The sequence below is a fragment of the Saccopteryx bilineata genome, chromosome 10 (genome assembly GCF_036850765.1).
Source record: "Saccopteryx bilineata isolate mSacBil1 chromosome 10, mSacBil1_pri_phased_curated, whole genome shotgun sequence".
NCBI lineage: Eukaryota > Metazoa > Chordata > Mammalia > Chiroptera > Emballonuridae > Saccopteryx > Saccopteryx bilineata.
The window spans coordinates 81,795,024-81,822,625 of NC_089499.1; the positions used below are offsets into that span (position 1 = coordinate 81,795,024).

The following is a 27,602-nucleotide window of genomic DNA, read 5'->3' on the forward strand; positions in this document are numbered from 1 at the left end:
CATTCATTTGCCACCCTTTATATACTTGAAGCAGAAGGTTGCTGTCACCTCCATCAAGCTCTCTTTTCTGGATTTAATAAGCCCAGTTCCTTCAGGCTCATCGAGGTATTTGCCTCTCCTCTCCCATGTGGATGTTCTCATTTTCATCAGTGGTTTTTGAAACATGACAAATCAAATTTCTTTTGTTTCCAAATCTGATCTCTTTAAATGTAGGATACCTTTACAATTTTTACTGTTTTCCATGCTTAAATTACTGTAATATAATAGCTCCCAATTGAATGTGTTACACCACCTTCTTAATAAAAGCAGCAAGCCAGTATGGTCAAAAGAACACTGAACTGAGAGTCTGGAAACTCAAGTTCATCCCTGATTCTGCCTCTAACTCACCAGGTGACCTCAGGTGAGCTGTTTAACTTTGCAGACCCTGTTTCCTCATCTGTAAGTTGAATACAATAATTCCTGCCTATTTAACAGGGTTAGGAGGGTCAAATGAACTACTGCATGAGAAATTGCTTTCTAAACCAATGAGGGCTTTACCCAGATGTTAGTGGTCAAGGCAGATATAATGATTCCTTTGCTAAACTCCACATTTTAAAAACTACTAAAACTACATGCACAAGAGAGTCTCCTCATTTTAGGTTTTGCCTGGGTAACTGCACAGTCCTCGAGAACAGGGCCTGTTTCTTATATCATCACATCCCCAACACCTAGCTCAGTGCCTGGTGCAGGGAAGAATCGCGTTAAATGTCTTAGATAGTTGGCAAAGGGATAGGCAGAGGGATGGCTAGGGTACAGTCTCACACCCACTTCACCATTTTGGCTCCACTTCCTTGGATTCAATTCTATTTTGTCACTGTCCTGACAATGTCTGTGCACCAGCTTGTTCCAATTTGGGGGGCAGGGAGGGTAAGATGAAGACCCACCATTACCACCACTTTCCCTTACTCTGGGCAGATCATGGACTTTGTTTCACAGTCATTTATTCATCCTTTCAAAAAAATTTGTTTATTGAGCCTTTATTATGTACCAGCCCTCTCCTATGCCTACCACTTTCCAAACTGACCCTGTGAACTCACGATCTAAGAGTGTGGTTTCTTTGGTCCTTAGAGGCCTGTGGTAAGGGAGGCAGAGCGTGTTGTCTTATCTCTCCCTCCCACGTGAGTCTGCTCAGATGTCTCCAGCTCAGAGAGGCTTTGCTCTCCCAGCCTCTTAATTCCTAGTACATGGGTTTTCAGAAGTACTCAGAAGCACTCGCTGATGATGGCGCCAAGTACCCAAGTACTTAACACAGCATTTGGCACACGTAAGGTGCAACGGAAAATCTAGTAAAAGTTTTTACATTTCATGCTATTTGTTGAAAACCAACCAAACCTTGCTGATAACTTAAGCAGTAGGATCTATCTTCTTCTAAAACATCTAAATGGTCATCACAACAGCAACAACAAAAAAAACACCTCAATTCATGTTCATATTCCTGGCAAAATCAACAGACATTTTCCTACCACTGATAAAATTATCTCCTGCCATTGTGCTGTCCATATGTATTCTATGCTTTATGTATCTAATTTTATTAAACATTTTTTAAATTTTTATTGAATTTATTGGTATGACACTGGTTAATAAAAATTATGTAGGTTTCACCTGACTAGACAGTGGCACAGTGGATACAGTGTCGGACTGCCACGCAGAGGACCCAGGTTTGAAGCCCCAAGGTCACCAGCTTGAGAGTGGGGTCTCTGGCTTGAGTGTGGAATCATAGACATGACCCCATGTTCGCTGGCGTGAGCCCAAGGCTACTGGCTTGAGAAAGGGGTCACTGGCTCAGCTGGAGCCCCCCCCCAGTCAAGGCACATATGAGAAAGTAATCAATGAATAACTAAGGTGCCACAACAAAGAATTGATGCTTCTCATCTCTCTCCCTTCCAGCCTATCATGTCCCTGTCTCTCTCCCTCCCTCCCTCCCTCCCTCCCTCCCTCCCTCCCCTTCTCCCTCCCTCTCTCTCTCACTAAAAAAAATAAAAATAAAAATATGTAGCTTTCAAGTATACAATTCTATAATACGTCATCTGTATATTGTATTGTATGTTCTAATCATTTCATTTAAATTTATGTTTATTTGGTGGTCTCTTTAGGATATAGGAATGGGGATTGAGTTCTTTATTATGTCATTCCGTTCACATTGTTTTGCATTTGTACAACTCTGGCCCATGAAGACGTCCAGAACTGATCTTTAAGCTTTGAATCCAGCTGAAGTCTTCCTAACCCTAATTAACATAACTCTTGGACCTTTGGTCCCCTCCCTTTCCCCTCTGGCAAGTTCTTCACCTCAGTTTCTATTTTTATTTATTTATTCATTTTAGAGAGGAGGGGGGAGATAGATAGAGAGAGATTGAGAGAGAGAGAGAGAGAGAGAGAGAGAGAGAGAAGGGGGAGGAGCAGGAAGCATCAACTCCCATATGTGCCTTGACCAGGCAAGCCCAGGGTTTTGAACCGGCAACCTCAGTGTTTCTAGGTTGACGCTTTATCCACTGCGCCACCACAGGTCAGGCCACCTCAGTTTCCTTATCCTTTATACTGAAGCAGACTCTGTTGTCTCTTCTCTCCTACTCTGCGTAGTCTCATCACATCTGTAGTGCTCCTCCACTCCATCATCGGCATTCTGCCCACATAAAGAACATCTCCTGGAAGAGATGGTCATTCCTGTTTCATTGCCCTTCTGATGTTGCAGTTTAGAATTTCAGGCCAGGCCAGTAGCTAACCTGTATATGCTTCCCCTTCTCACAGGTGAGGAAGACCTGAGTGTGGAAGAGGACGAGGAAGTGCTGACTCTTCTGTATGACCCTTGTCTGAACTGTTACTTTGATCCCCAGACTGGGAAATACTACGAGTTGGTGTGATCCCACCCCTAGTGGAGCAGGACAGCAGTCTGATCTGCTGACACCACAACGTGTGTGTTGGGCAGGCCTGCAGAATCAAAAGTAATTGAGAAAAGTGAATTTCTTTTGTAAATAATATTCATTGTTAAGAATACCTACATTCTTTTTATAGATGTGTATGGTGTTTGGGAACTGTGAAGGAATTAATATACAGAACAAGATTTTAGGACTCTGAATTGGTTCTTATTTTTTGGTTCTCATCCTATATATAATTTCATTTTATATAATTTTATGTAAATAAATTAAAGAGTTATTAAATCAAAATTGTTGCAGTGTTAATCTGTAAATGATGGCTTGGTATACAGAAAATGTATTCTCGTGTAAAAGATATATCTGGGTACCTTTTATTTTATTACCTATTTGTGTTAAAAATAAAGTATGATGGTCAGAAGAATACCTTTTAAACAGCTTCTTTTTATTTACCCCACTTTCTTTATCAGAATATTCCTAAGTGACAATTATCTTCTCTTAGACTCTTAGAAAAGGAAACACTGTGAACTGTCAGACTTTATGATCACAGTTTTTGGCACTGACCTCACAGTTTCCATTTCATTGTAGTTCATCCAGAGTTTGCCTAAGATCACATTGTTAACCACTTAAGTTGCTTAGCACTGTACTTTGCTATTTTTTTTTTACCTATTATCTCTAAATTTTAATATGTGATCCAAACATAACTCCAAGGATCCAGATTTAATGAGAAATCATCCACTGAACACCCAGAGAGCTCACCACTTCTGGGACTCGGGCCTACAGAAATCCAGGAGGCTTCCTTTGATCCTCAAAGTTATGTCACTGTCCCTCTTCTTGCTGCATCACAAGGAGGAACTCTGTGCTTCCTGAATCTGAGTAGATGGCCTTGAATAGTGTGCAAGTATATTGATTCATATCTCAAGGAAGTTCTTATTATATTAGCTGGCATATTTTCTTATTTAAAAAAGATCTTTTAATAAAGAAGAGTACCATTGGAAATGAAAAATTATTGGTGTACAGTTGGGTTTAACCGTAGTACTATAATTTGATTTAATGTTTGATAGAGGATACATGAGCTCCTTTTTTCAGGAGTAAGTTTGGGCTCCTATTCAAAGGATCATATATTATTTAGAATCATGTTTGTATATGATAAGCTTTTAATCTTATTGTTCACAGAATATATCTTTGTTATGAATTTTTCTCCAAGATGTTTATACTTACAAAGTGCAAATAAATTACTGAAGCTTCAGAAAGCATGCCAAATGATAAAATAGTTGGGTTATCTTGATTATGACCTTGAAGGTTAGAGTAGGGCTCAGAAAGCCTTGTTCCTGCTTTGTTAAGTCTCAGGAACAGTCACATAAACAAGAGTCAATTAAAAGTTTGTACTAGTTAAGATGTGTAGTTACAATCATCAAAAATATCATAAGCTAAGAAAAACTTAAGGACAAGAGTGCCTCATGAACCCCCAAATAGAATACTACAAAGTCTCCAGATGGATTCCAACCAGGACAAAAAACAACAACAAACTATGGAAAACTGAATTACTATCAACATACACCCTTGATCCCAGAATTCAAAGACTTGTTGAATGATCAGATCCCAGGATGTACAGGAATTAAGGCAGCTCCAGGGAACCTGTAGCAGGAACCAACAATTTTTTGTGATGAAAGTCATCAAAATGATGGTGATGCCTTTTCTGCCTTGAGTGTCTGCTCTAGGAGTAGCAAGAGGCTAGTAGGCTTGACTTGTCACTTATCCCACCCCATATGGAGTGGGAGTGAGATAGTCCCTGACAGAGAACAGGATGCTATTAACAAAATGGAGAGGGATGCCAGGCAGGCAGCAATGACAGATGTCTACGCTGGGAATCCAGGTGCATTATTCCCTCTGATTCATTTTGTACATCTCTCCTCTCCCTTTTTCTCTCTCTTCCCCCATAGCTTTCTCACTCAGCTCACCTGCCAGAACATTCAGCCATTCCATAGTCCCACACACCCTACAGTGCAGAAATATTAGCTCTCAATTTCAATTCAGAAATCCAGACTTGGGATTCCAGGTGGCCCAGTTTGGTCCAATGTCCATGAGAAGCTTTCACTGTGGATAGGGGAGGACGGCAGCCAAGAAGTTTCTTGTGAAACAAGTAGGAACTCATAAGACATCTACCACAAGGTTGTATGATCTACCTTTCACATTTCATTTCTGTTGAGATTTCTACAGAAGAGTTGAAAGAGAGAAACAGGTGTGCTTCCCACTGCCAATTTTAAACCAAAATAGTACAGCAAGTCTGCTTGAAAATGGATTGACTAGGCTATTCTGCTTCACTAGTTATCAAATTTTGCTGTGTAATAGAATCTTGGGAAATTTATAAAAATACTAATGCCTAGGTTCCACCCCCTGAAAATCTGATTTGATTCATCTCAGGTGCAACCTGAACATCAGAACATTTTAAAGCCTCCTCTGGCCAATCTAATATGTAGTCATAGTGGAGAACTGTTGCTATAGATTAGATACAGCCCATGTGATGAGAGGGCAGAAGTTTCGCCTAATGGCACGTCTCAATAGGGAGCCTGTTGTTATTAGTTTCCATTATCAAGACTTTGCTGCTTTTCTAATCAAATGTGTACTGAAAATTGTACCTGAAAGTGACTTACAAATGGATCCTGAAATAAATAGTTAGATTCAATATGGAAATACATTTTAAGTTAACTGGTTATCAACTTTAGGACTGATCATATTTTTTGTTTTATATATATAATTTGGGGTGCAACTTGCAAGTAACTTGATGTTTTCAGTCTCTAGTGTATTTAATTAAAGAGCCCAGGTAATGGAAACTATGGGGAAAAACTGCCAGCTGATAGGAGACATCAGATCAATGATTTATCTTCCCTGGCAATTATACCTTCTCTCTGCAATTAATTTAATTTTCTTTTCTATTATTTCATTTTTTTTTTCTGAAGCTGGAAACAGGGAGAGACAGTTAGACAGACTCCTGCATGCGCCCGACCGGGATCCACCCAGCACGCCCACCATGGGGCGACGCTCTGCCCATCCTGGGCTTCACCATGTTGCGACCAGAGCCACTCTAGCGCCTGGGGCAGAGGCCAAGGAGCCATCCCCAGCGCCCGGGCCATCTTTGCTCCAATGGAGCCTTGGCTGTGGGAGGGGAAGAGAGAGACAGAGAGGAAAGCGCGGTGGAGGGGTGGAGAAGCAAATGGGCGCTTCTCCTGTGTGCCCTGGCCGGGAATCGAACCCGGGTCCTCCGCACGCTAGGCCAATGCTCTACCGCTGAGCCAACCGGCCAGGGCTAATTTTCTTTTCTATTAAAGGAAAACACTGACATATGCACAATATAGACACTTTTGCAAAATAATTTGCTCTATTGTATTTTTCTATATTTTAGATTAGCTTCATTTAAATCAGTTATTTCAACCTCATCTTGATTTTTTTAAAATGCAAACTGTGATTAATGACCAAGTACAGTGTAGTCACGGATTGTACAACCTAAAGGACAATTAATTAAAAGAACCAATTTTAAAGTTGCCTCTTGACTTTAATTAAAGATCTAGATGCTGAAAAGTTCTGGACTTTTTTAAAGTATTTAATGACAGCAAATATAGTGCTGAAATCAGCTTTATTCCAGGTTGCAACCTGTAACTCTGAATTTTCAATCAAAATGACCAGAATAATGAGGATTAAAAATTACTTATCCACTTGATTTTTATTTCAAACATCATTTATTTTACATTCTAAAAAAGTTGGTTATAAAGAATTCTTGTTGAGCAAATCCAATTTTCTCTTTTTTTTCCATCATGATAGTTGAGACAGAATCATCTAATTGTGCCTAGAAAGAACAATCAAGATCAATTCTTTAAACTCTGCTTTTACAACTGAGAGAAGAGGTTCAGTTTGGGAAGTTAATTGTCTACAGGCACTCTGTTGCACAGAGGAGAATGTGATCTATGATTCCTCATGTCAATCAAGATGACATCAACTCTCAGGGAGTGACGTCACGGAAATGGCGCCGTGAGCAGCGCGTCCGACAGATCTCCCCAAAATCACAACAAATTTATCAACTAGGAACAGAAAAATTTATCCTCGGAGCATTCCGGAGTTCCACACAAACTGAAAGCGAAAGGACTGTTATCACTTGAATCTGAGAGACGAGGGTGTGGAGGAAGCTAACTACCTCAGGGACGTTCATTCAAGCCGCGGAGGGAGTGCGCCTGTGTGCTATCAACAAGACCGCCCTCAGATGCCAAAAAGAAAGAGGAAATCGAATATTATGGATACAAAAGAAAGAGAGGTAACACAAATAGATGTGGAAAAATCTATAGAGAAAAGACTTAACATATTGGAAGCCTTGGAGCTAAATGACAGAGAATTTAAAATAGAAATCTTAAAAAATCAAGATGACATCACAAACACTGGACAGTGGGCACCAAAGGACCCTACAGAATTTGGGTTCCCTGGTTCTCAGTGTTTCCTTCTCTTTTGCTCTGTGCAGTCTTCCCTCCATTTTCAGCCTTCCACGTCAAAGGTCAGCATTTCCCAATGTGTGTTCAAAGAAACAGAAATTCCATTCAGGGTCAATCAATTTAATGGGAGTGGCAAGAAACCCATAATCCAGCAATGTTGGAAAACACTGGAGCAGCACAAATAGTCACTTGTCTTTACTGGAGAAGTTCTCCATGCTCTAGTAGACTGACCTGCAGAGGGAACCTGAAGGAGAAGTAGACTGCAATCCCTGAGAGATCTTACTGCACCAAGATTCCCAGAAATGTGTCTCACCAGGTTGTGCACGTGCATGTGTGCACGTACTGTTTGGTGGTGGTGGTAGGTGTTTTGCTTTTTATTTTTGTTTTACCCAGATATTTCACAGACACCCCCCCCTTTTTTTTAGTGAGAAGAAGGAAGACCAAGACAGACTCCTGCATGCACCCCGACCGAGATCTATCCGGCAAGCCCACTAGGGGGTAATGTTCTGCCCATCTGAGGTGTTGCTCCATTGCAACAGGAGCCATTTTTTAGCACCTGAGGGGGAGGCCATGGAGCCATCCTCAGCGCCCAAGGCCAGCTCACTCCAATCGAGCCATAGCTGCAGGAGGGGAGAAGAAGGAGGAGGAGAGAGAGAAAGGGATAAGAGGAGGAGGGGTGGAGAAGAAGATGGGTGCCTCTCCTGTGTGCCCTGACCAGGAATTGAACCCGGGACATCTACATACCCAGCCAATGCTCTACCGCTGAGCCGACTGGCCAGGGCCTCACAGACCTTTTTTACCTAAAACAAAGTATGCTGAAGCTGAACACTTCTTAAGTCAGAGGCCTTGGTCACCTAAGATGAAGAATCTTCTTTCTCCAATCTTAAATTATACAAACTTATAACTGTAGGTAATAAGGTTAACGTATGACAAAGGATAGATCTAAATTCAAGTTCATTTCTCATGAATATTGGAGCTTTACATTTTGATGAATATTTTGCTTTAGGTTTGGGTATTTTAATATCATTTAAAATCACATTAAGTCAAAATAATTTGACTTACAAGAATTAAATAACCAATAAACATGGGCCGCAGATAACACTCATTTTTACTGCTGACATATTCTTCCGTAGTTAATCACCTGTAATCCTGTGAAACATTACAGAAGCGAAGTGTGGGAAATGGTATTGATTGGTTTTTATCAGCTCGCTTATCATTGTCAATGTTTATGCTGAACCTGGCAAGATTTAAGCACATAAACTTGTTCCTGATAATAATGAGCGTGGCCAATATTTTAACCTGTGGATCAGGAGAAATTAGATCAGTACTCCTTCCAAGGGAGATATGTTCCAGGACCTCCAATCTGATGCCTGAAACCACAGATAATACCAAGCCCTGGATACAGGTATTTTCCTATGCATATATACCTATGATAAAGTTTAATTTATAAGTTAGGCACAGAAGGGATTAGTAATAATAACTAATAGTAAAATAGAACAGTTATAACAATATACTGCAATAAAAGTTATGTGAATGTGGCATTAAATAAAATAAGGATTGTTTGGACACAAACACTGCCATGCTATGATAGTTGCTCTGATAACCAAGATGGCTACTAAGCAACTAACTGGCAGAGAGCATTCACAGCATGGAGATGCTGCACAGAGGATGGTTCACATCCCGAACAGGATAGAGCCAGATTTCATGCTTCTACTGAGAATGGTAACATTGAAAACTTATGAATTATATATTGGATTTTTTTTTTTTTTACTGGACTTTTCCATTTAGTATTTTTGGACTGTGGTTGACCATAAGTAACTGAAAGTGTGGAAGGAAAGTGAAGTTGCAGATAAGGGGGGTGGGGCTACTATATCTCTAAGTTTCTGTAAAGGATACTTCCAAAGGCATGGGGCAGGAAGGGTGCTCCCTCAGACATTAATAATTGAGATAAGTACAATCTCTTAAGGCTGTTTGGCTTCAGAAGTCCAGGAGGGAAAATTACTCTTTATTTCTGATAATATGCCATTTTTTAAATGCAATTTCTATTAACTATGGAGTTTCAATAATCTATGAATAAACCATGTTTTGGGATTAAAACCATCACCAGATTTGCTTTATGGCTTCCTAAACATAAAATTATCCAAATTTTAAAAAATCAGCCTGACCAGGTGGTGGCACAGTGGATAGAGCTTCAGACTGGGATGCTGGAGACCCAGGTTCGAGACGCCAAGGTCACCAGTTTGAGCGTGGGCTCATCAGGTTTGAGCAAAGCTCACCAGTTGGACCCAAGGTCACTGGTTCAAATAAGGGGTTACTCGGTCTGCTGAAGGCCCACGGTCAAGGCACATATGAGAAAGCAATCAATGAACAACTAAGGTGTCGCGACAAAAAACTGATGATTGATGCTTCTCATCTCTTTCTGTTCCTGTCTGTCTGTCCCTATCTATGCCTCTCTCTGACTCTCTCTCTCTCTCCGTCTCTGTAAAAAAAAAAAAAAAAAAAAAAAAGCAAGCCCTGGCCGGTTGGCTCAGCGGTAGAGCGTCGGCCTAGCGTGCGGAGGACCCGGGATCGATTCCCGGCCAGGGCACATAGGAGAAGCGCCCATTTGCTTCTCCACCCCTCCGCCGCGCTTTCCTCTCTGTCTCTCTCTTCCCCTCCCGCAGCCAAGGCTCCATTGGAGCAAAGATGGCTGGGCATGGCTCTGTGGCCTCTGCCTCAGGCGCTAGAGTGGCTCTGGTCGCAATATGGCGACGCCCAGGATGGGCAGAGCATCGCCCCCTGGGGGGCAGAGCACAGCCCCTGGTGGGCGTGCCGGGTGGATCCCGGTCGGGCGCATGCGGGAGTCTGTCTGACTGTCTCTCCCTGTTTCCAGCTTCAGAAAAATGAAAAAAAAAAAAAAAATCAATCAAAATTTTAACCTTTCTTTTTTCTTTCCACATGCAAAAGAGATTCAGACATTTCAAACCCTGAAAACTTACAAACCTTTTAGCCAAGTCAGTTATTTCTAAACATTTTGGTTGGTCAAAGAAATTGATAGTATTCTCTTATGGGCTAATTCTATCTAATAAGCAGTATATCTTTTTTCCCATGATACTTGTGTTTCTTTTGACTTTTTATATTTAAATATTTCTAAAATTCATCTAGGTATGGACAATGAACTTATAATATCTTTCAATTCACTTATTTCAAAAGATTTTAATCCTTTTAGATCATGTACTTCACAAGAACATCTGCTATTATCCAAAAAATATTTTTTTTTACTTAAAAAATGATGGCTCCATTTGTTAGCCAAACATATCAACCTATGAGATGTTTCAAAGTCCAGATAAACAGAAAAAGAATTAATTCCAGAGATTTCTGTTATAATATGCTCTAATCAGAAAATACATTATACCTGGTAAAGTCTGTAACCTTAATTAATAAGGGATATCAGTGTTTGCATTTCTTATAATTTTTGAGATCCTTTTCCATGTTCCACAAATTGTTACTTTCAGTCTCATCTGAAAACTCAATCTTGCCAGCAGATTTATCTGGGGTCTCTACAAAATGCTGCTGAAGGGGTCTCCACCCTGGGGAGGTCTACCTCCACTTGGCTTGGCTGTGACCTGGGCATCATAATGTTTAAAAGCAGCAAGGCTAAGACCCTCTGGCCTAAGCCATTCTCATTTCCTGTTTTACCTCTGCTTTTACTGCCCAGGGTGCCAGAATGAACAGTGAAGATTCCCAGGGGCATATGGTGTCAATGACATTTGACAGTTTTAGTCAACAAATTCTCACTTGATGGATTTCATCTCTTAGTAATCCAATAATGTTCTGACAACTTGCTTTAGCCCCATGTGGGTGATGATTACTAGAATGGAAATCATGACTTGTTTTACTTTGCTTTCTTGATTCTGTCCTATAAATAGTTCAAGTGAAACTACTCATTTCCCTTCCAGGGTGTCAGATTATATTTTATATTAATGAACATATCTAGGTTCCAGCTCTAAATTATTAAAGGGAAGAAGGCTGATCAAGTGAGAGTGTGAAAATCCTGGGAGCCACTGTCTTCAGCTATTGAAATTAGTGTGTGCATATGTCTGAGTATGTGTTCTGTAACTAGAATTCATCAGTTCACAAAACCACTTGTAACCTATCATTAAGTCAAATACAGTTAGGAAGTTAGAGTCATCCCACTTATAGTAGTTCTTAGTGAGTTAGATCTATTTTTCTTCCACATAAAAATATCATTTTTTCCAATCTGAGAAAAGGTATAGAGCAGTGGCTTTCAATTTTCCAGTATCTATGGCATATTTCTAAATAGACCGCAAGAGACACACTGCTTAAATCACTCCCTTCAGAGCCATAAACCTTTTGTAAAGGTATTTTTCACACAGCACTGAATGAGAGGTGCTTTGGGCTGTGACAGAGTTAAGACAGTTGCTGTACTGTGGAGTGCCACGTGCAGAAAAGAGAGGGAAAGAGAAGGAAGGAAATTTATGAGTGGAAGTCAAAACCCAATAAGGCAATGACCAAGTCAGAGGGGACTTGGAGGACCTTAGGCCCCTGCCCAAGGGTCTGTACAGACTGACAATGACCTGTGGAGTGAGACCTAGCTTAATCTTTTTTTTTCCAAAATCTTAAAGGACAGTTTGACCCTAGCAATCTGGAGAACTTAGAGACATATCCAAGATCCAGATAAATGAACGACCCACGAAAAAACACTGAACACACAGCAAGCACTCAGTAAATGTTCACTACTGTGGTTGTTACTTATGCCTGAGCATGGTGGACCAGCAGCTTTCAGACTTGGCGCTCTGGTGATACACTGCGGCTATGGCATATTTCTGAAAAGTGTGAGGGGTATATTTATACTTTTATGTACCTAAGTTAGAATTTCATATTTTGCAATAAAACTAAGCTTTAAAAATGTTCCATCTGTACTCTAAAAGAACGAAGCATCAGTTTCGTGCAATAACTCATCAAGAAAACTAACAATTTTCTAAAAATTGGGGAAACATGACCAACAGTGATTACAGATTTAACATGTGGGGCCATGTAGCTGGAAAATGAACACTCCAGAGATTCTTTAGAACTGTATTTATTTATTATTTGTAATGACCCAGGTCTACCCTGAATGGTTGAATAATTGGCTCCACTATGACTTTTCAGAGCCTTACTCCTGAGCAAAGACCAAATCAACAACAGCTTTTCAAAACAAGGGTTTCAGAAATGATCAATGCCGGGCCTAGCAGCTCATGTCTGGTAAAGGTTTCTACTTTTATTCTTCATGGTAGTGTAAAATTATTTCAGCAGTCTCTAGCTCACCTTATTTTATCTATTAATACTTATTTTATCTTGGGGCATATGAGAAGTATTTGATATTATTAAACTATATGTTTAAACAGAATCTGTAATCCAGACTTTATAACTTTTCAGCCTGGTGCACTTCTCCATCAACTAAATCAGTGGTAGTCAACCTGGTCCCTACTGCCCACTGGTGGGTGTTCCAGCTTTCATGGTGGTCAGCAGCTGAGCAACCAAAGTATAAATAAAAGGATAGATTTAACTATAGTAAGTTGTTTTATAAAGATTTATTCTGCCAAACTTAGTGAAAATACGACATAAAATACTTGGTAAGTAATTATTATTATATGCTTTAAGTCGCTGTAACTCTGCTTTATAAATTTTATAAAGTAAAGTTACTTCCCTACTTTATAAATCACCATTACTGTGGAACGAGTGGGCGGTTAGAAAATTTTACTACTAACAGAGATACAAAAGTGGGTGGTAGATATAAAAAGGTTGACTAGCCCTGGGCTAAATTAATGGGATTTTCTAATAATTGGATAAGATTCTGTTAAGAAGTTAGGGTAATAATTGTGTTTAGTTTTGCCTGTATTTGCTGTTCAGAACATCATCCATCCTCTGCAAAAGTTTCTCCCCAACATTCTATCTAGAACTTAATCACAAGTCACAGATACAGAAGAGTCTACCACAGAAATACCAACCAAGATTTTCCATCCTTTTCCATGGTGTTTGCTGCCTTCAACAACTGACAAGTGGAAAGAAATTCACAGTCCCCCTCAGTAGCTGTTTTCACTGCAGCTTTTCTGCCATGTGAGTTGGGTGTTATAAACCCGTTAAGGTGAAAAGCAGTTTTTCTTCTTACTTTCTTCACTCTTCAATTAATCCTAGCACCATCCAGATTTTATTTCCATTTCCAATACCAAGCTGTAAAAAAGTTGTGCACAGCCTCCAACACAGTGTGTACAATCAGTTTCTTATAATGCTTTCTGAAAGTTAACATCTTTACCACCTGAAGCGACAAAGGACATTGAAAGCATTTCTTGACGACTCCTAGGCCATTGGAGGTTCTGGTGTCACTCAGCCACATGTTCACACTCTATAAACAGCATCCACATTATTATCCTAACAGTCACTGCTTCAGGTTTATATGCAAGACTCAGCGATTTTTAAAATGCACTCCTGTAGTTCTCCTATAGCACTTCTAGCCACCGGAATTTTACAGCTGCCATCAGATTAGATGTCAAAGTCAAAATTTTCCTTTAATCTAATGATTCATTCAGGGGAGGCTTTGGACTATGACTCTCCTCAAAGTTTCACTCTGGATAAAAATGACTGTCTTGGCCATTGTCCTTATCTTTATTGTCCTCACTACAGCCATTTATGGAGCTCTTACTGTGTTGCCAAGTATCGCACTGAACCGTATGGATACATTTTCCCATTTAATTCTCATAGCAGCTCTTTGAAGTAGCCATTAGTCCACTTTATAAATTAGGAAACTGAGGCACAAGCAGGTTGAAGAACTCTCCTGAGTGATAATGCGCGATCTTTCAGGCCTGGCTGATGTCAGATCTCATGACCTGACTGTGGGCAGCACTACTGACCAGCAATTGTTCTGGGATAACCAAAGCCCATATTGCTTCGTAACAGAGGGAAGTGTTCATCATGACACCTTGCTTTCCTGCTCAGCATTAATTCCATGGTTGTGGCTTGAAAAATATTTTTTCTGTTTATCTGTTGCATCTTATATGAAAAAAAAGAGTCCACAAAATTTTTTTATAATCCATGAGAATTCACTACAAATACCTAAATATATTTTAAAGTTATTGATATGTTTGCATACTAAAAACATTTCTTCTTATTATCTACACATTTTTTTAAGGAAAAATGTTAGAAATGGTTTACAGGTATCATTTTAAAAATCTGTTTCTTCTTCACAAAGCATCCTTTATACTCTTCCTATTCCCCTGGTGTTCCTCAACTACCGTCTTTTTGTTGGCACTAAAAGATCATTTATAATCAGTCCTCCAACTGTTCTGAATTTCACCCTCCAATTCATAACACAACAGAGAGCAGGTAAGTATAACAGGACCCAAAGCATTTCTTATCTTGAATTAAACTCACATGTTCAGAGGAGTGAAAATATAGTGAATGTGATATTGGAAGATTTAACTTTTAGCTTCACAACTAATAAAAAGAATCAAGCTGGGTTCTGGGATCATGAGAATCAACCTTTGCCCCTTCATCCCTGTTCCCTTCTCCTACCACTTACAAAATGAAGACTATAACTGACTAGAAATACTCTAATATCTGAGAAAAGAAAGTTTTAAAAACTTATCTTGCCCTGGCCAGTTGGCTCAGCAGTAGAGCACCGGTCTGGCATGTGGAAACCCCGGGTTCAATTACCGGTCAAGGCACATAGTAGAAGTGACCAACTGCTTTTCTACCTCTTCCCCTCCTCTCTCTCCCTCTACCTCTCCCTCCCACAGCCATGGCTCAAATGGTTCAAGAAAGTTGGCCCGGGCACTAAGGATGGCTCCATAGCCTTGCTTCAGGCTCTGAAACAACTTGGTTACTCAGCAATGAAACAGCAGCCTCAGATGGGCAGAGCATCGCCTTGAAGGGGGCTTGTTGGGTGGATCCTGGTTGGGGCACATGTGGAAGTCTGTCTCTCTGCCTCCCTGCCTCCCTACCTCCTTGCCTTCCACCTCTCACTTAAAAAAAATTATCTTTTCTGAAGTAACTGGGGGGTTTTTTGGGGGGGAGGTAGGGTTCCCCTGTAAAGTCTATAGCTCTTTTGTCTCCAGAACAGAATATGACAAGGCTTTTTTTATATCAATAATCAAGTAAAATAGATTCAGGGGCTGGCATGACAGAGGCAGAAGAGCCATCAGCTGGGCCTCATGATCACAAGGCACTCTTCTGGTCTTTTGGCAGGGTGAGACACACATTCACAGGGACACTCACGCCTCTAGTGAAGAGGACAGCCATCCTTCATCTTCAAAATGAATCCATGTTACTGAACCATCTCATTTGCAGTGTGTGATGAATTACTTTTTAAAGAATAAATTCAATAAATTTTTTTATGAATAGCCCAATTACATTGCATTTGCCATTTGGGAAGTTTGAAAGGATTAATTTTTCAAATGTAAACATTCAAAATTCACCAAACCAGTTCAATTCACAGGCTTTCTCCAACCATGGTCTTCCCCAACTCATTGGATGTCAAACCCATCCTTCTGGTTGCTGAGGCCAGAAAACTCCAAAGCAACCTTGGTCCTCCCCTTTTTTCTCAGCCCACAATCAGACTGTCAGGAACTCCTGAAGGCTTTACCCTCAATATGTCCACAATTTGACCACTCTGCTCTGAGCTCACTGTTCTCACCACTGTCTGCTCTCATTGTCTCAGGATACAGCCTAACAGCTGCTCTGCCTGCTTCAGCCATTGCCCAATGCCCCACCCCCAATCTTCTTTCAAGAGTGAACCCTTGAAGATATAATGTATCGTGTCACTTGTCTGCACAAAAGCCTTCAGGGGATTTCAACTTCTAATAATGGTGGACTAATTTGGTAAAGAGCAAACTTTTTGTTGAGAACAACTGAAAAGCCACCCCCCCTTAAAATATCTGTCTTTGTGAGCTCAAGCTGCTTTAACAGAATACCACTGACTGAGTGGTTTAAACACATTTATTTCTCTCACCATTCTGGAGGCTAGGAAATTAAAGATCAAGGTACCAGCAGACACAGTGTCTGGTGAACGCCCTCTTCCTGCCTTCAGACAACCAGCTTTCCTCTGTCTCTTCACATGGTGGGGAATAAAAGGGTGGGGCTGGAGGGGTAGGGGGGCAGTGCAGAGCACAAGCACTTGGTCTCTTCATCCCCTTTTAGGGCACCAATCCCATCATGGGGACTCCATCCCCATGACCGCATCTAAACTCAATTCCCTCCCAAAGGCCCCTCCTTCAATACCATCACATGGGGAACTGGGGCTTCAACATGGGGATTTTGAAGGGACACAAACATTCAGTCCACAGCAATAAACTAAAACTTGTTTGAAGGCATCAGAAAGTTTTCATGACAGTAAGAAGTCCAGGGGATGGACAACAAGATAGAACAAAAGGAAAAATGGGTGATTCCAACATTCCTACCTTTTCCTTTGCTGGCAGCCTGAGAATATAAGCAGAGGTTTCAGAAATCACACCTTCTAAAGAGACAAAATAACCTACCAAGAAGGAAGAGATCTGACTTGCTGGACACCCCTAAAGAGTAACGCCCTAGTTACAGAGGTTGAACTGGTTATAAAGTTTAGGTCTCACAAACACAAAAACTCATCCCCCAATCACTGATTGGATTAAGTTACCTACACCTATGTTAACTGCCCACGGCAAACTGTCTTAAACCTTTTTGTAGAAAGATAAAACCATCTACAGCCTCAAATTAGCTTTTACAATTTTTTTTCAAAATTTAACCCCAAAAACTATGCACAAAGAGACAAACCAAAATTACTGACAACCAGGAAAGAAAAAAAGACAATTAAAACAGCTATATCTTCATACTATGCCTGTTCTTTCCAATATGACATATAGAGCCAACAGGTCTGTCAGAGCTCTAGTATGTGACTTTTCTCTATCATCAGAAGCTTAGAATCAGTAGAATGCTGCCATTCATTCATTTCTCTGTACTTCTGTGTTCATTCAGCAATAATCAAGTCTGTGCTTTTCTTTCATTTCATCCCAAGGTCATGTCTAATATCTTCATTAACCTGAATAATATCTGGGAGGACATTTTACCCATATCCATGTGAAGAAGATTTTTATAATCCAGTTAAAAAGTTTGAACAACACAAAAATAGCCAAAATTCTATAGTCCTTGGCATATGTCCACTGGAACAATCCATTTTTAAGAATTCTTTCTTCTTGCCAGTTTTTTCTCTGTCATGAGGACTTGAACCTTCTTTCAACTACCTCTAGAATAGGACAGCCAAAGGTATTTCCTCATGAAAAAACCTTCAAGACAGGTAAATGGCATCCTTTTTGTGTTTCATAAACATGCTATTTTGGCCTTGTCCTACTCAGTAGAATAATAAAAGTCATTAATTTTACAGTTTAATCTCACTAACTGCTTTCTGGTTATATAGGTACATGCTCATCAAAATGCAATAACTTGTTGTGGTCACAAATATTCCCACTCTCTCTGCACTCTGATTCTGTTCCACTGCCTACACTCTGTGCCTCCTTACTGAGACTACAGTGTTATGACTACACAACACGTTAGCCAATAAAATGTGAACAGAAGTGATGTGTGTCACTTTCGGTTAGGAAATTAAGAGCTGAAACACTTTGCCACTTGTTTGGCAGCTGAAATGTTCAAAATATTCGATTCTCCATCAACATGGGTCCTGGGCTGAAGACAGCATGGCCCTGGAAAAGAGACTAAGAGCATTGCTCTCCTGCCAGGTCCAACAGGTTCAAGTCAAGAGGGCGAGAGGCATGTCTTAAAAAGAAGTACGAACATATTCTGGATTTAAAGTAACCTTTGTCAGAACAGGAGAGGCTGCTAAGCATGTTATAGCTCATTGTCTGTATGCATTTTTCTATTATTGGATTTCATAAACTGGTTAAACTGACAATGCTCCTGTATATGGAGCAAAAGCATTTACTGTATTTTGTCAAACCTTTTGAATTATGTGTATTCCTTACAATCTTTAAAGTCAAGGTATTATTAAAGTGTACCCAGCAAATATTTTAAGGTCAATTTAAAAAACTTTTTAAAGGGGGGAGTCATATCCTGGAACTCCTATGGGTCTACCATATCATGCTTTTTACTTAAAATTTTTTTAATTTCTTTTGAATGCTGATGAACAAATCTTTTTCTCCTGAAAACTACTACCTTCTTATTTTGATCCAGCTAATAACACTGTTTTGTCTTTTTCCAAATAGCTCCAGATATATGGAAAAGACTTATACAGGCAGATGAGGATCCTCAAACCCCTCAGCAAGATCTTCTGAGCATGACTTTTAAGATACCTAGAGGCAGAAAAAGCCCAATAGAGATCAGGGGAACTACCAGCTTTTAGGATACACCCTTAAAGGCTCCAACACCCCAAAGGGGTCTCATAGGATGCCATCTGGGTCCTGCTTCAATAGTGGAAAGGAAGGTCATTGAGCTAAAGCCTGCCAGGCTTACATGCCTCTGCTGTGAGGAAACAGGGACACTGGAAGGTAGGCTTTCCCCTCACTCCTCTAAGGGAGGGTTCAGTCTCTTCCAGCCCTGCTCCAGCCACCTATGACCTAACCTTGCCCAGAAAGCTGGGGTTTGCCACTGAAGGCTGAAGGTGCCTAGGGCCATCGGCCCCATCTACGACACTGTGGACGAGCATAGGGTATTTCTTCCAAGAAGCAGGTAAACTGATCTCATTTGCACAAGGGCCACTTGACTATGTCTTGCCTGAATAGTCAAGTTTTTTATTCTTCCCTCAAAGATCTCTGTTGTGGGTGTTGATAGTCCTATTTTCTGCTGCTTTGTTTAATATATAGTGTTTCCTTTAGCCCTCCTACCTCAATGCCCCACTCATATTTCAGGCTTGGACCTACTCCTAATTTAGAGCTCTCTTTCCCCCTTTTGCCAACTTCTATTATGAATCTACCTTTGCCACCCAGCTTAGTGTATCCCAAGGTTCTCTTTACCATGCCACAGTCGCAGAGCTCCAGGGAAAAGCAACCTGGTCTCATCTCTCCAGGCAGAGGAGAACAGAACTCCATCTCCACACATGCTGCAAATGGCTTTTCCAGTCTACCTGAATCATTACCAGCTAGAAGCAGCTGTCATTGGGACTTGGACATAAGCTTCAAAGTATAGAATTGTGACAATTCCAGTGCTATGGGTACTTTTCCTGGATGTGGACTTTTCCTGGACTCCTGCTCCTTGGGACAGTTCTTAACAGACTGAACTGGGGTTGGTTTGCATTTTTCAGGGATTTGGCATGGTATTGTGGCCAACTTGGACTTGGTGAACATGTTAAGGACACTACTCTTTTATGGAGTCTTGCTGTATTGGCCAAGAGTTTGCTTAAAGGCTTTAATCACTGTAAAAAAAATAGAAGACTGGATAAAGAAGATGTGGCACATATACACTATGGTATACTACTCAGCCATAAGAAATGATGACATCGGATCACTTACAACAAAATGGTGGGATCTTGATAACATTATATGGAGTGAAATAAGTAAATCAGAAAAAAACAAGAACTGCAGGATTCCATACATTGGTGGGACATAAAAATGAGACTAAGAGACATGGACAAGAGAGTGGTGGTTACGGGGGCGGGGGGAGGGAAGGAGGAAGAGGGGGAGGGGGAAGGGAAGGGGCACAAAGAAAACTAGATAGAAGGTGATGGAGGACAATCTGACTTTGGGTGATGGGTATGCAACAGAATTGAATGACAAGATAACCTGGACATGTTTTCTTTGAATATATGTATCCTGATTTATTGATGTCACCCTATTAAAATTAATAAAAATTTATTTATAAAAAAAAGTACGAGTGTAACTGTGGGCACATGAAGATGATCAGAACCAAATAGCCAATAGCCAGTGAAGTTTCTGAGAGCTGTGTAGCCAGAGAAAGCAAGAGTATGGGCTAAAAATATTTATGATTAAAACCATTTCTAGATTTGAAACCATTCTTGGGTCCCCAACCTCCTCAGGCAGGAAGCAGGCTGAGAAAGATCTTCAACCCCCAAGAAGGGTATGTTCTCCAGTGCTTACTTCAGTAGTAGCCAAGGATATTAAAGACAAAGGGAAACCTCCCAGATGATGGAGCCAACTGGACTGGGGTAGCAACAGAATCCAGATCTACTCCAGGACTATTCCTCGCACCCAGAGCAGGGCCCCTTAACACCTGACTACAACATTCAGAATTGCCGCACATGAGAGACTTCTCTGTCCTCATTGACATCATGCTGTCCCTCTTCTACCACTCTATTTTGGGTGTTTTGTGTGACTCATCTTTTTAATTCATAGATCTCTGGATTAACAGAAGCTGTATTCGAATGTGATATAGAGACCACTATCTGCTATCTTAAGATCCTGGCCTTTGAGCTGGACACCTTGATAAAATGGGACTTGGGGAATGACTCCTGGGCAGAGTGTGGACCAAACACTTGGTAAACAAAAGGATGGACTGTGGTTGTCACTTATGCTACTCACCAATCTTTCCAGCTCTCTGCCTCCAGAACATTGTAGGTTTGCACTTCCTGTCTTCCTGTGGTTGGATAAAATCCAGTAATCTCCTTTGACACATCTCCTTTGTGAGTGGAGGTGATGGGCCATTCCAGTGAAAGCCCTTCCAGAGTTCTCTTCTCCTTCCAGCAGGGGAGCCTGTGTCACTCTGGAGCCTGGGTCCTTGGGAGACGTTGCTAAGCAGAGCCCTTTGCCTGCCTGTGAGAACATGCAATGTGTGCAAGAAAAAAACCTTCATTGTCTGGAGCTTAGAGTTGAGGGCTGCATGTGTCTGCAGCACAGCCCCATTCTCACTGACACACTGTTGGAGCCAAGAATCTCATCTCTGGAGAAATTCCAATAATTTACCCCAAAGAATTTACCACAAAGTGGTTTCTCAGAAGAGGTCAGGTGCCTTACTCAGTGACTCCTGGGACTAAACAGGTGTTGAAATAATCAGACCTCATCCCAAACCCCTAGTCAGTGGCATACTCCCTAACTCTCAAGAACAGCTAAGGGGCTTTCATTGCTCCGCCCTCCTTATCTCCTTATGAATAAAAGAAATCAAGGACATTGTAGACAGAAAAGTCTTTTTGTGTTTATGATAAGAAATATAGTTAACTATTTTGATCTTAAACTGATGAGTTTTTTTTTATTAATAATTTTATTTTTTTAATGGGGTGACATTAATAAATCAGGATACATATATTCAAAGATAACAAGTCCAGGTTATCTTGTCGTTCAATTATGTTGCATACCCACCACCCAAAGTCAGATTGTCCTCTGTCACCTTCTATCTTGTTTTCTTTGTGCCCCTCCCCACCCCCTATCCCTCTCCCATTCCCCCCTCCCCCCCGTAACCACCACACTCTTATCAATGTCTCTTAGTTTCACTATTATGTCCCACCTACATATGGAATAATACAGTTCCTGGTTTTTTCTGATTTACTTATTTCGCTTCGTATCATGTTAAAACTGATGAGTTTTTAAAGCAATTATTTGAACTTCTAAGGGTGCTGGTACCTACCAACTTTAATCACCATAATTCTCAATAATATGAATATAATTCAAACATTTAATGATTCAGTAGCCCCCTCCAGGATGATGATGAGAACACCTCTGCCCCTCTCATCACCATCAAAATGTGACCTCCCTCTTTCTGGGACTTCCTCAGCAGTGCTCACAGACTCCACAAATCTGCTCGATTGGAAGCCCACTGGAGCTGGGTCTCAGGTCCCAGTCTTCGCTGCTCCCAAGCGTCTAGTTATCTGGTACCATCTCTCTCCTGGTCATTCCCCAAGTAAGTAGTTCTCATCACCTTCTGGCCAGAGAGGAGGTGTTGGGGGAGCTCCCCACCCTGAGTGGCCCCAGCAGGGAGGAGGGAGAGACCTAATGTCCACAGACCAACCTGACACCCCCACCCCCAGAGACCTTTCCAGAGGGCTTAAACCACAGCACCCTTCAATGAAGACTATGCATTATGTTTCCCCTGTGAGCCCAGGGAGCCAATATTTGCTGTTTCCACAGTAGATACGCCAGAGCCATAAAACGTGTGCTGGAGGGACTTGCCTCTCCCATTAGTGTCACTGGTGTAGTTTACATCATGCTTGTCCTTTCTCAGAAAAAAGATTTTTATTGAACTCCACCCACTTAGTCACCTTAATTATAATGAAAGCCAACAGCCATTGAGTGCTCCCAGGCAGAAAGAAGTGCCAGGGATGCCTTCATTATTACCTGCATTACTTAGTCGTCACACTAGCCCTAAAGGGACTGTACCATCTACACCCCCCTGAGAAAATGCAAAACGGAGGGCTGGAAACAAAGAGGATCTGTCCCAAATCACCCAGCTTTGGTGAGACAGAGACCTGCTGCCAGCATAGCCAGCTCCTGAGCCTCACTCACATGGCCTCGCATCAACTAGGCGCCAAGAGAACCATATAATAAATTGATACTTATTGATGCCTCCTTAGTTGGCAATAAAAGTGCAAGAATACTCCTTAAAGGCAAAGTCAAAAAAATTTCCAAGAAAGAAAGAAAATGTTCTTGAGAAGAGAGACCATATATAGCAGCGAATGTGCTCTTCACAATATAACTGCTGCTAAACTAGTACAATTGTTGAAAGTGGAATGCTGTTTACATTATGAGTTAAGTTTTTCCATTAAAAAGTATCATATTCGATGATTGTGCATTTTGTGTGTGTGAAGGCAGAGACTTTTCCTCTCTGAAATTGCAAATGTCAGTGCCAAGTGTTGCATATGTATTAGGCCATCTGCATTATGAGGGAATCTTACTATAAGCAATTTATTCACGGTTACAGTTTTACCACCTGATGTGCAAAGAAACAACACTGGGTAAGTAGTTACTATTCTGCTGAGTAATTCTGATTTTTAATTTAATTCATAACACATTTTAAAGACCACAAAAGTGAATGTTTGCTTAATATCCGGTTTTGTTTCCATATTTGGGTTGAAAAGAATAATCACTAGTACTTGGGGTGCTCAAGATGAGTGGCTCACCAGCATATCTCAGCGTTAACAACTATTTGAGGTTTTGGAAATCTGATTATGTGGTCGCGGATATGGCTCACTACCAAAATTGGCAAGATAAAGGTCTGAGAGGTGAGTTTGAATCAGGTTGCCCAGGTATTTATAGGGCAGATATCCGTTGGGAAACAGCTGCTGTATTTTGCTAAGACTAAATCCAACTGCAGTCCAAGCTGAGACTGTTTATCTCTCTTGGCAAAATACCAGCAGTGTATATACCAGCTGGAGGATCTTCCAAAAACAGCTGATCCAAAAATAACAATTATAAAGATTTGGGCAGACAATCACAGCCAGTGTGTGACTTTCACACCTAGAGAAAGGTTTAAAAAGAAAAAAAACAAATAACTAAGAGAATAGCCTCACTACTCAACACCCCGTCATGAGGCGGAATCAGGGCTTGTGAGCAGAACTCCTGAGTTCCAGTCTGACCTTAGGAGTCCAGCTGATATAGGTGCCCTCCTGCCGCCCTTGGCAAAGCTGCCTATCATGGCCCCTGGCACGTGTGCTCTTTTGATCTACTGCCGCATAACAAGCCATCCCAAAGCTACATGCTCTAAAACCGCAACCATGGTATTAGGCTCACAGATTCTGTGGGTCAGACATTCAGAGGGGGCCAGCCGGACAACTTACCTCAGCTTCACATTGCCTGGAGCCTCAGCTGGAAAGGCTCAAAAGGTGGAGGTGACCAGATATCTGACAACTGAAATGATCTGGAGGCTTCTTTATGCACATGTTTGGTACCTGAACTGAGGTGTTGAAGGCTGGGCTTTAACTTGGGCCATTACCTGGAGCACCTGCATGTGCCTTTTCCATGTGGCTTGGGCCTTCCCAAGTCGGAACACCCAGAAAGCCAGTGTTCCACAGGAAGCAGGCAAGAGCTGCACAATCTTTCCTGAACTGGCCTCAAGTCACACACTTTCTTTCCTACTGGTTCTACTGGTTATGGTTCAAGCCATTCCAGGTTCAAGGGGGCTGTGGCAGGGTCACTCTGCAGGAGGACATGAGGGCTGGGAGCTATTGTTGCAGCAATCTTAAAAAATACTGTCAGCCACTACATGATCAGGGCATGGTAATCTCCCCGTGGGGTTCCTGCCCTGGTTCTCTCAAAGGAAAGTGTTGAGATAGGAATAGAGGGCCCAAAAGAGGCAACTTTGGAAAATTCCAAACTAACTCTTATGTGTCAGAGCCATCAAAGTCCTCCGTGGTGTAGTCCTTCCCATCCCTCCAGACACCTGGATCACACAACCCCTCACTCTCCAGCTACATGGACCTGCTTTAGGTTTCTTGTGCCTGTTCCTGGGCCCCTCTCCCCAGGGCCTTTGCCCCTGCTTCCTCCTTCCCTCCTCAGCTTGTTAATGCCCTTGTTAATGCCCGTGTGTCCTTCAGATCTCAGCTTAAACATTAATTACTTCTTTGTGAAAAACTTTCCTGAGCTCCCTGTCTAGGTCAAACTCCCAGAATAGATACTCATAGCACTAAATACCTAATTATGATTGTATTTTTTAAACATTTAGTGTCTATTTTCTCATCTTGACTATAAATGAGGTCAACAATTCTATTTTTGATGACCATTGTAACCCTCCCCCACCCTAGACACACACACACACACAAAAAAAAAATTATGGAATCCTTGGTCAGAGAAGGTTTTTAATAACCACTGGTTGGAATAGATTTATGTAGTAGTTATTGAGTATGTCATACCCAGCAGGTGCTGTGTTAGGGTGGGAATACAGTTTCACTTCTGTCGTCTTGGAAATCACACCTAGCTGGTGAGACAGATGATAGACAACCTTAGGGGATGTGTGTGTTGAAAAGGAAGGGCTCTGGGACAGAAGAAGAGGGCACCGAACTTAGCCTTGGACTCTGGGAGCGCTTTCTCAAGGAAATGAGCTGTCTAGCAAGCCCTTCTCCCTGCTGCACACCGTTGAGTCCTCTGTCTCTAGCAAGCAGGTGAGGGCACAGGCCTCAGGTTCTTCCTTTCTTTTAGGAGCAAATAAATAATGGCTCCTTTGTAATTTACAATTACAATGTGTTGTGGGATAATTCAGTATAAGCCAAAGAAAAAGAAATATACATATACCTCACAGTGAGAATGGACTGTTTAATATTCTCATGTGCACTAATTAAGTTGTACATAACATAGACAACACTTTGACACTGTTAAACTTAATAACCCTCTACTTAAAGAGGAAAATCACATTTATGGTGAAATTATTGCCAGAGTTATAATTCCAGTGGCAGGAATGCCTTCACGTAGATTGTTTCCAAACACCTCAAAGCACCAGCTTTGAAATAATAACAATGTATAAATGGCAGTGCTGTCCTTCAAATAATTTTATTCTTTATGGAGTATTTCTTCTGCCTGTCCACACTATACAGCTCAAAATCAGAGAAGTTGATAACGTTTGGAGTTATCTTACTGATTCTTGGCATCCAGAAAGTATCAGGTGGGCAAGAAAGTTTTCAAATTCACCATATTGTATTAAAATCTCATATCAAGACCATCACTTCCAAGCATGAGTTTAATTAATCTTCATGACAACCCTCTAAAGCAGTGGTTCTCAAAATTTTTTAAGTCAGCACACATTTAAAATTCTATAAATATTGTAGATGCATTATATACAAATTTCTGAGAAATATGTTATGATAATTAAGTCATATATTAAAAAAATATATAAAGTCCAAGTGTGCTTTTATGGTAATTAAACTAAATAAATATGACAAAATTAAATTTATTCTAACATTAAAAGACATTTTTATGTTACATTTTTTGAGTTATGCTTTTTAGAATTTGTAAAAAAGGATTAAAAAATTAAAAAATGACAATAAAGTTATCTTTTTATATACATAGATACATTCTTAGTAAGATTTAGTAAATTTGGCAGGTCCCAGTGCAAATATGTTAAGTTTTTTCATTCTTGTGTTTATGAGAAACATAAGCCTGATGTGACCCAGTGATTTCTTCAATGTTTGGGCATATATTTGAAAGGCAAACTCTCATTTCCTCATCAATATATTGAAGAATTCCTCTCTTTTTACTCTTGTGTTGAGTACAGAAAACTCCCACCATACATATCATCTTAACTTGACACCAAACAAAGGATAGAAGAAACTTGCCTCCAGTCTTTCCGGGGAACATGGGGGCTAGTGTAAACAATCTAGCACCACAGCTAACAACCTTTTGCAACCTAATCAGGCAAGTAAGGTGCGGGGTTGGGCAGACTGTCAGCTTACAGCCAATTCCCCACAGCTCTGTCTTCCAAAAATCTAAACTCCAATAACCTTTTTGGTTTTTTGGTCCCCAACAGACACATATTTCTCTGGAATACTATAGGGTGCACCTGGAAATCTTCTAGGGCACACACTTTGAGAACCACTGCTCTAAAGTATACTTGTATCTATTTTAAGGAAATAGGCTCAGAGAGTTTAAATGACTTTATTTATTCCTCCATTCATTTCAACAGATAGGTTTCAAATGTTTGCTTTGTACCAGATCCTGTTCTGATCATTAGGGATTCAACAGAGGATAGCCTAAGCCCCTCTCCCCACGGTGCTTACATTCTAGTGGGTAATCCACATAAACACATGGACAACGGCACAGGGGGAAATGTGCCGGAAGAGGAACTTACAGGGAAGGAGGCCTCCAAGGGTATGGTCAGGAAAGCCCTTCTGGGTAGACATTTGACACAAAGGCCTGGCACGCACATAGTGATGGAGAGAGAGAGTGCCAGGTGGTCTACCGACTTGAATGTGGATTCCAGAACCCATGGTTCTGACCACTGTACTTCACAGTTTTGTACCCAGAAAAAAATAACATAAAGGAGCCTGAGCTGGTTGTTTGAAGAAAGAGAAGCCAAGCAGTGAGTTCTAGCTCTTCTAAGAGCTGACGTTACAGCTTCCTGCTGGCATGATGTGTACTCTGATTGCTATCCCTCTTGGCATGCCCAACCTCTGCTTGACCTGCACTTCATCACAGCTGCCAGTTTGCCTGGAGCCATTTGTTCAAAATGTATCCTCTTGGCTCCTTGTGACACCAACAGAATATCTTCCCCAGAGAGATGAATTGATGACCACTTCATCATTTGTAACAATGAAACCAAGTCTTTTCCTATTATTTGGCCATAATCCAGAGCCAGAGCCTAAGAAGGAAAAACCAGAAGGTCTCAAAAA

General features: G+C 41.0%; 1 protein-coding gene across 11 annotated transcripts in view; it reads left to right on the plus strand.

The window, feature by feature from the left end:
* The window catches only part of CFAP20DC (CFAP20 domain containing), a 361,344-nt gene extending 358,014 nt beyond the window's left edge, over window positions 1-3,330 (plus strand). For all 11 annotated transcript variants that reach the window (XM_066245008.1, XM_066245006.1, XM_066245013.1 and 8 more), the window contains one exon: window positions 2,785-3,330. In XM_066245008.1, the coding sequence (XP_066101105.1) occupies window positions 2,785-2,897 (113 nt within the window). In that variant the 3' untranslated portion in view covers window positions 2,898-3,330. The remainder of the gene's footprint in view (window positions 1-2,784) is intronic.
* The last annotated feature ends 24,272 nt before the right edge of the window (window positions 3,331-27,602 follow it).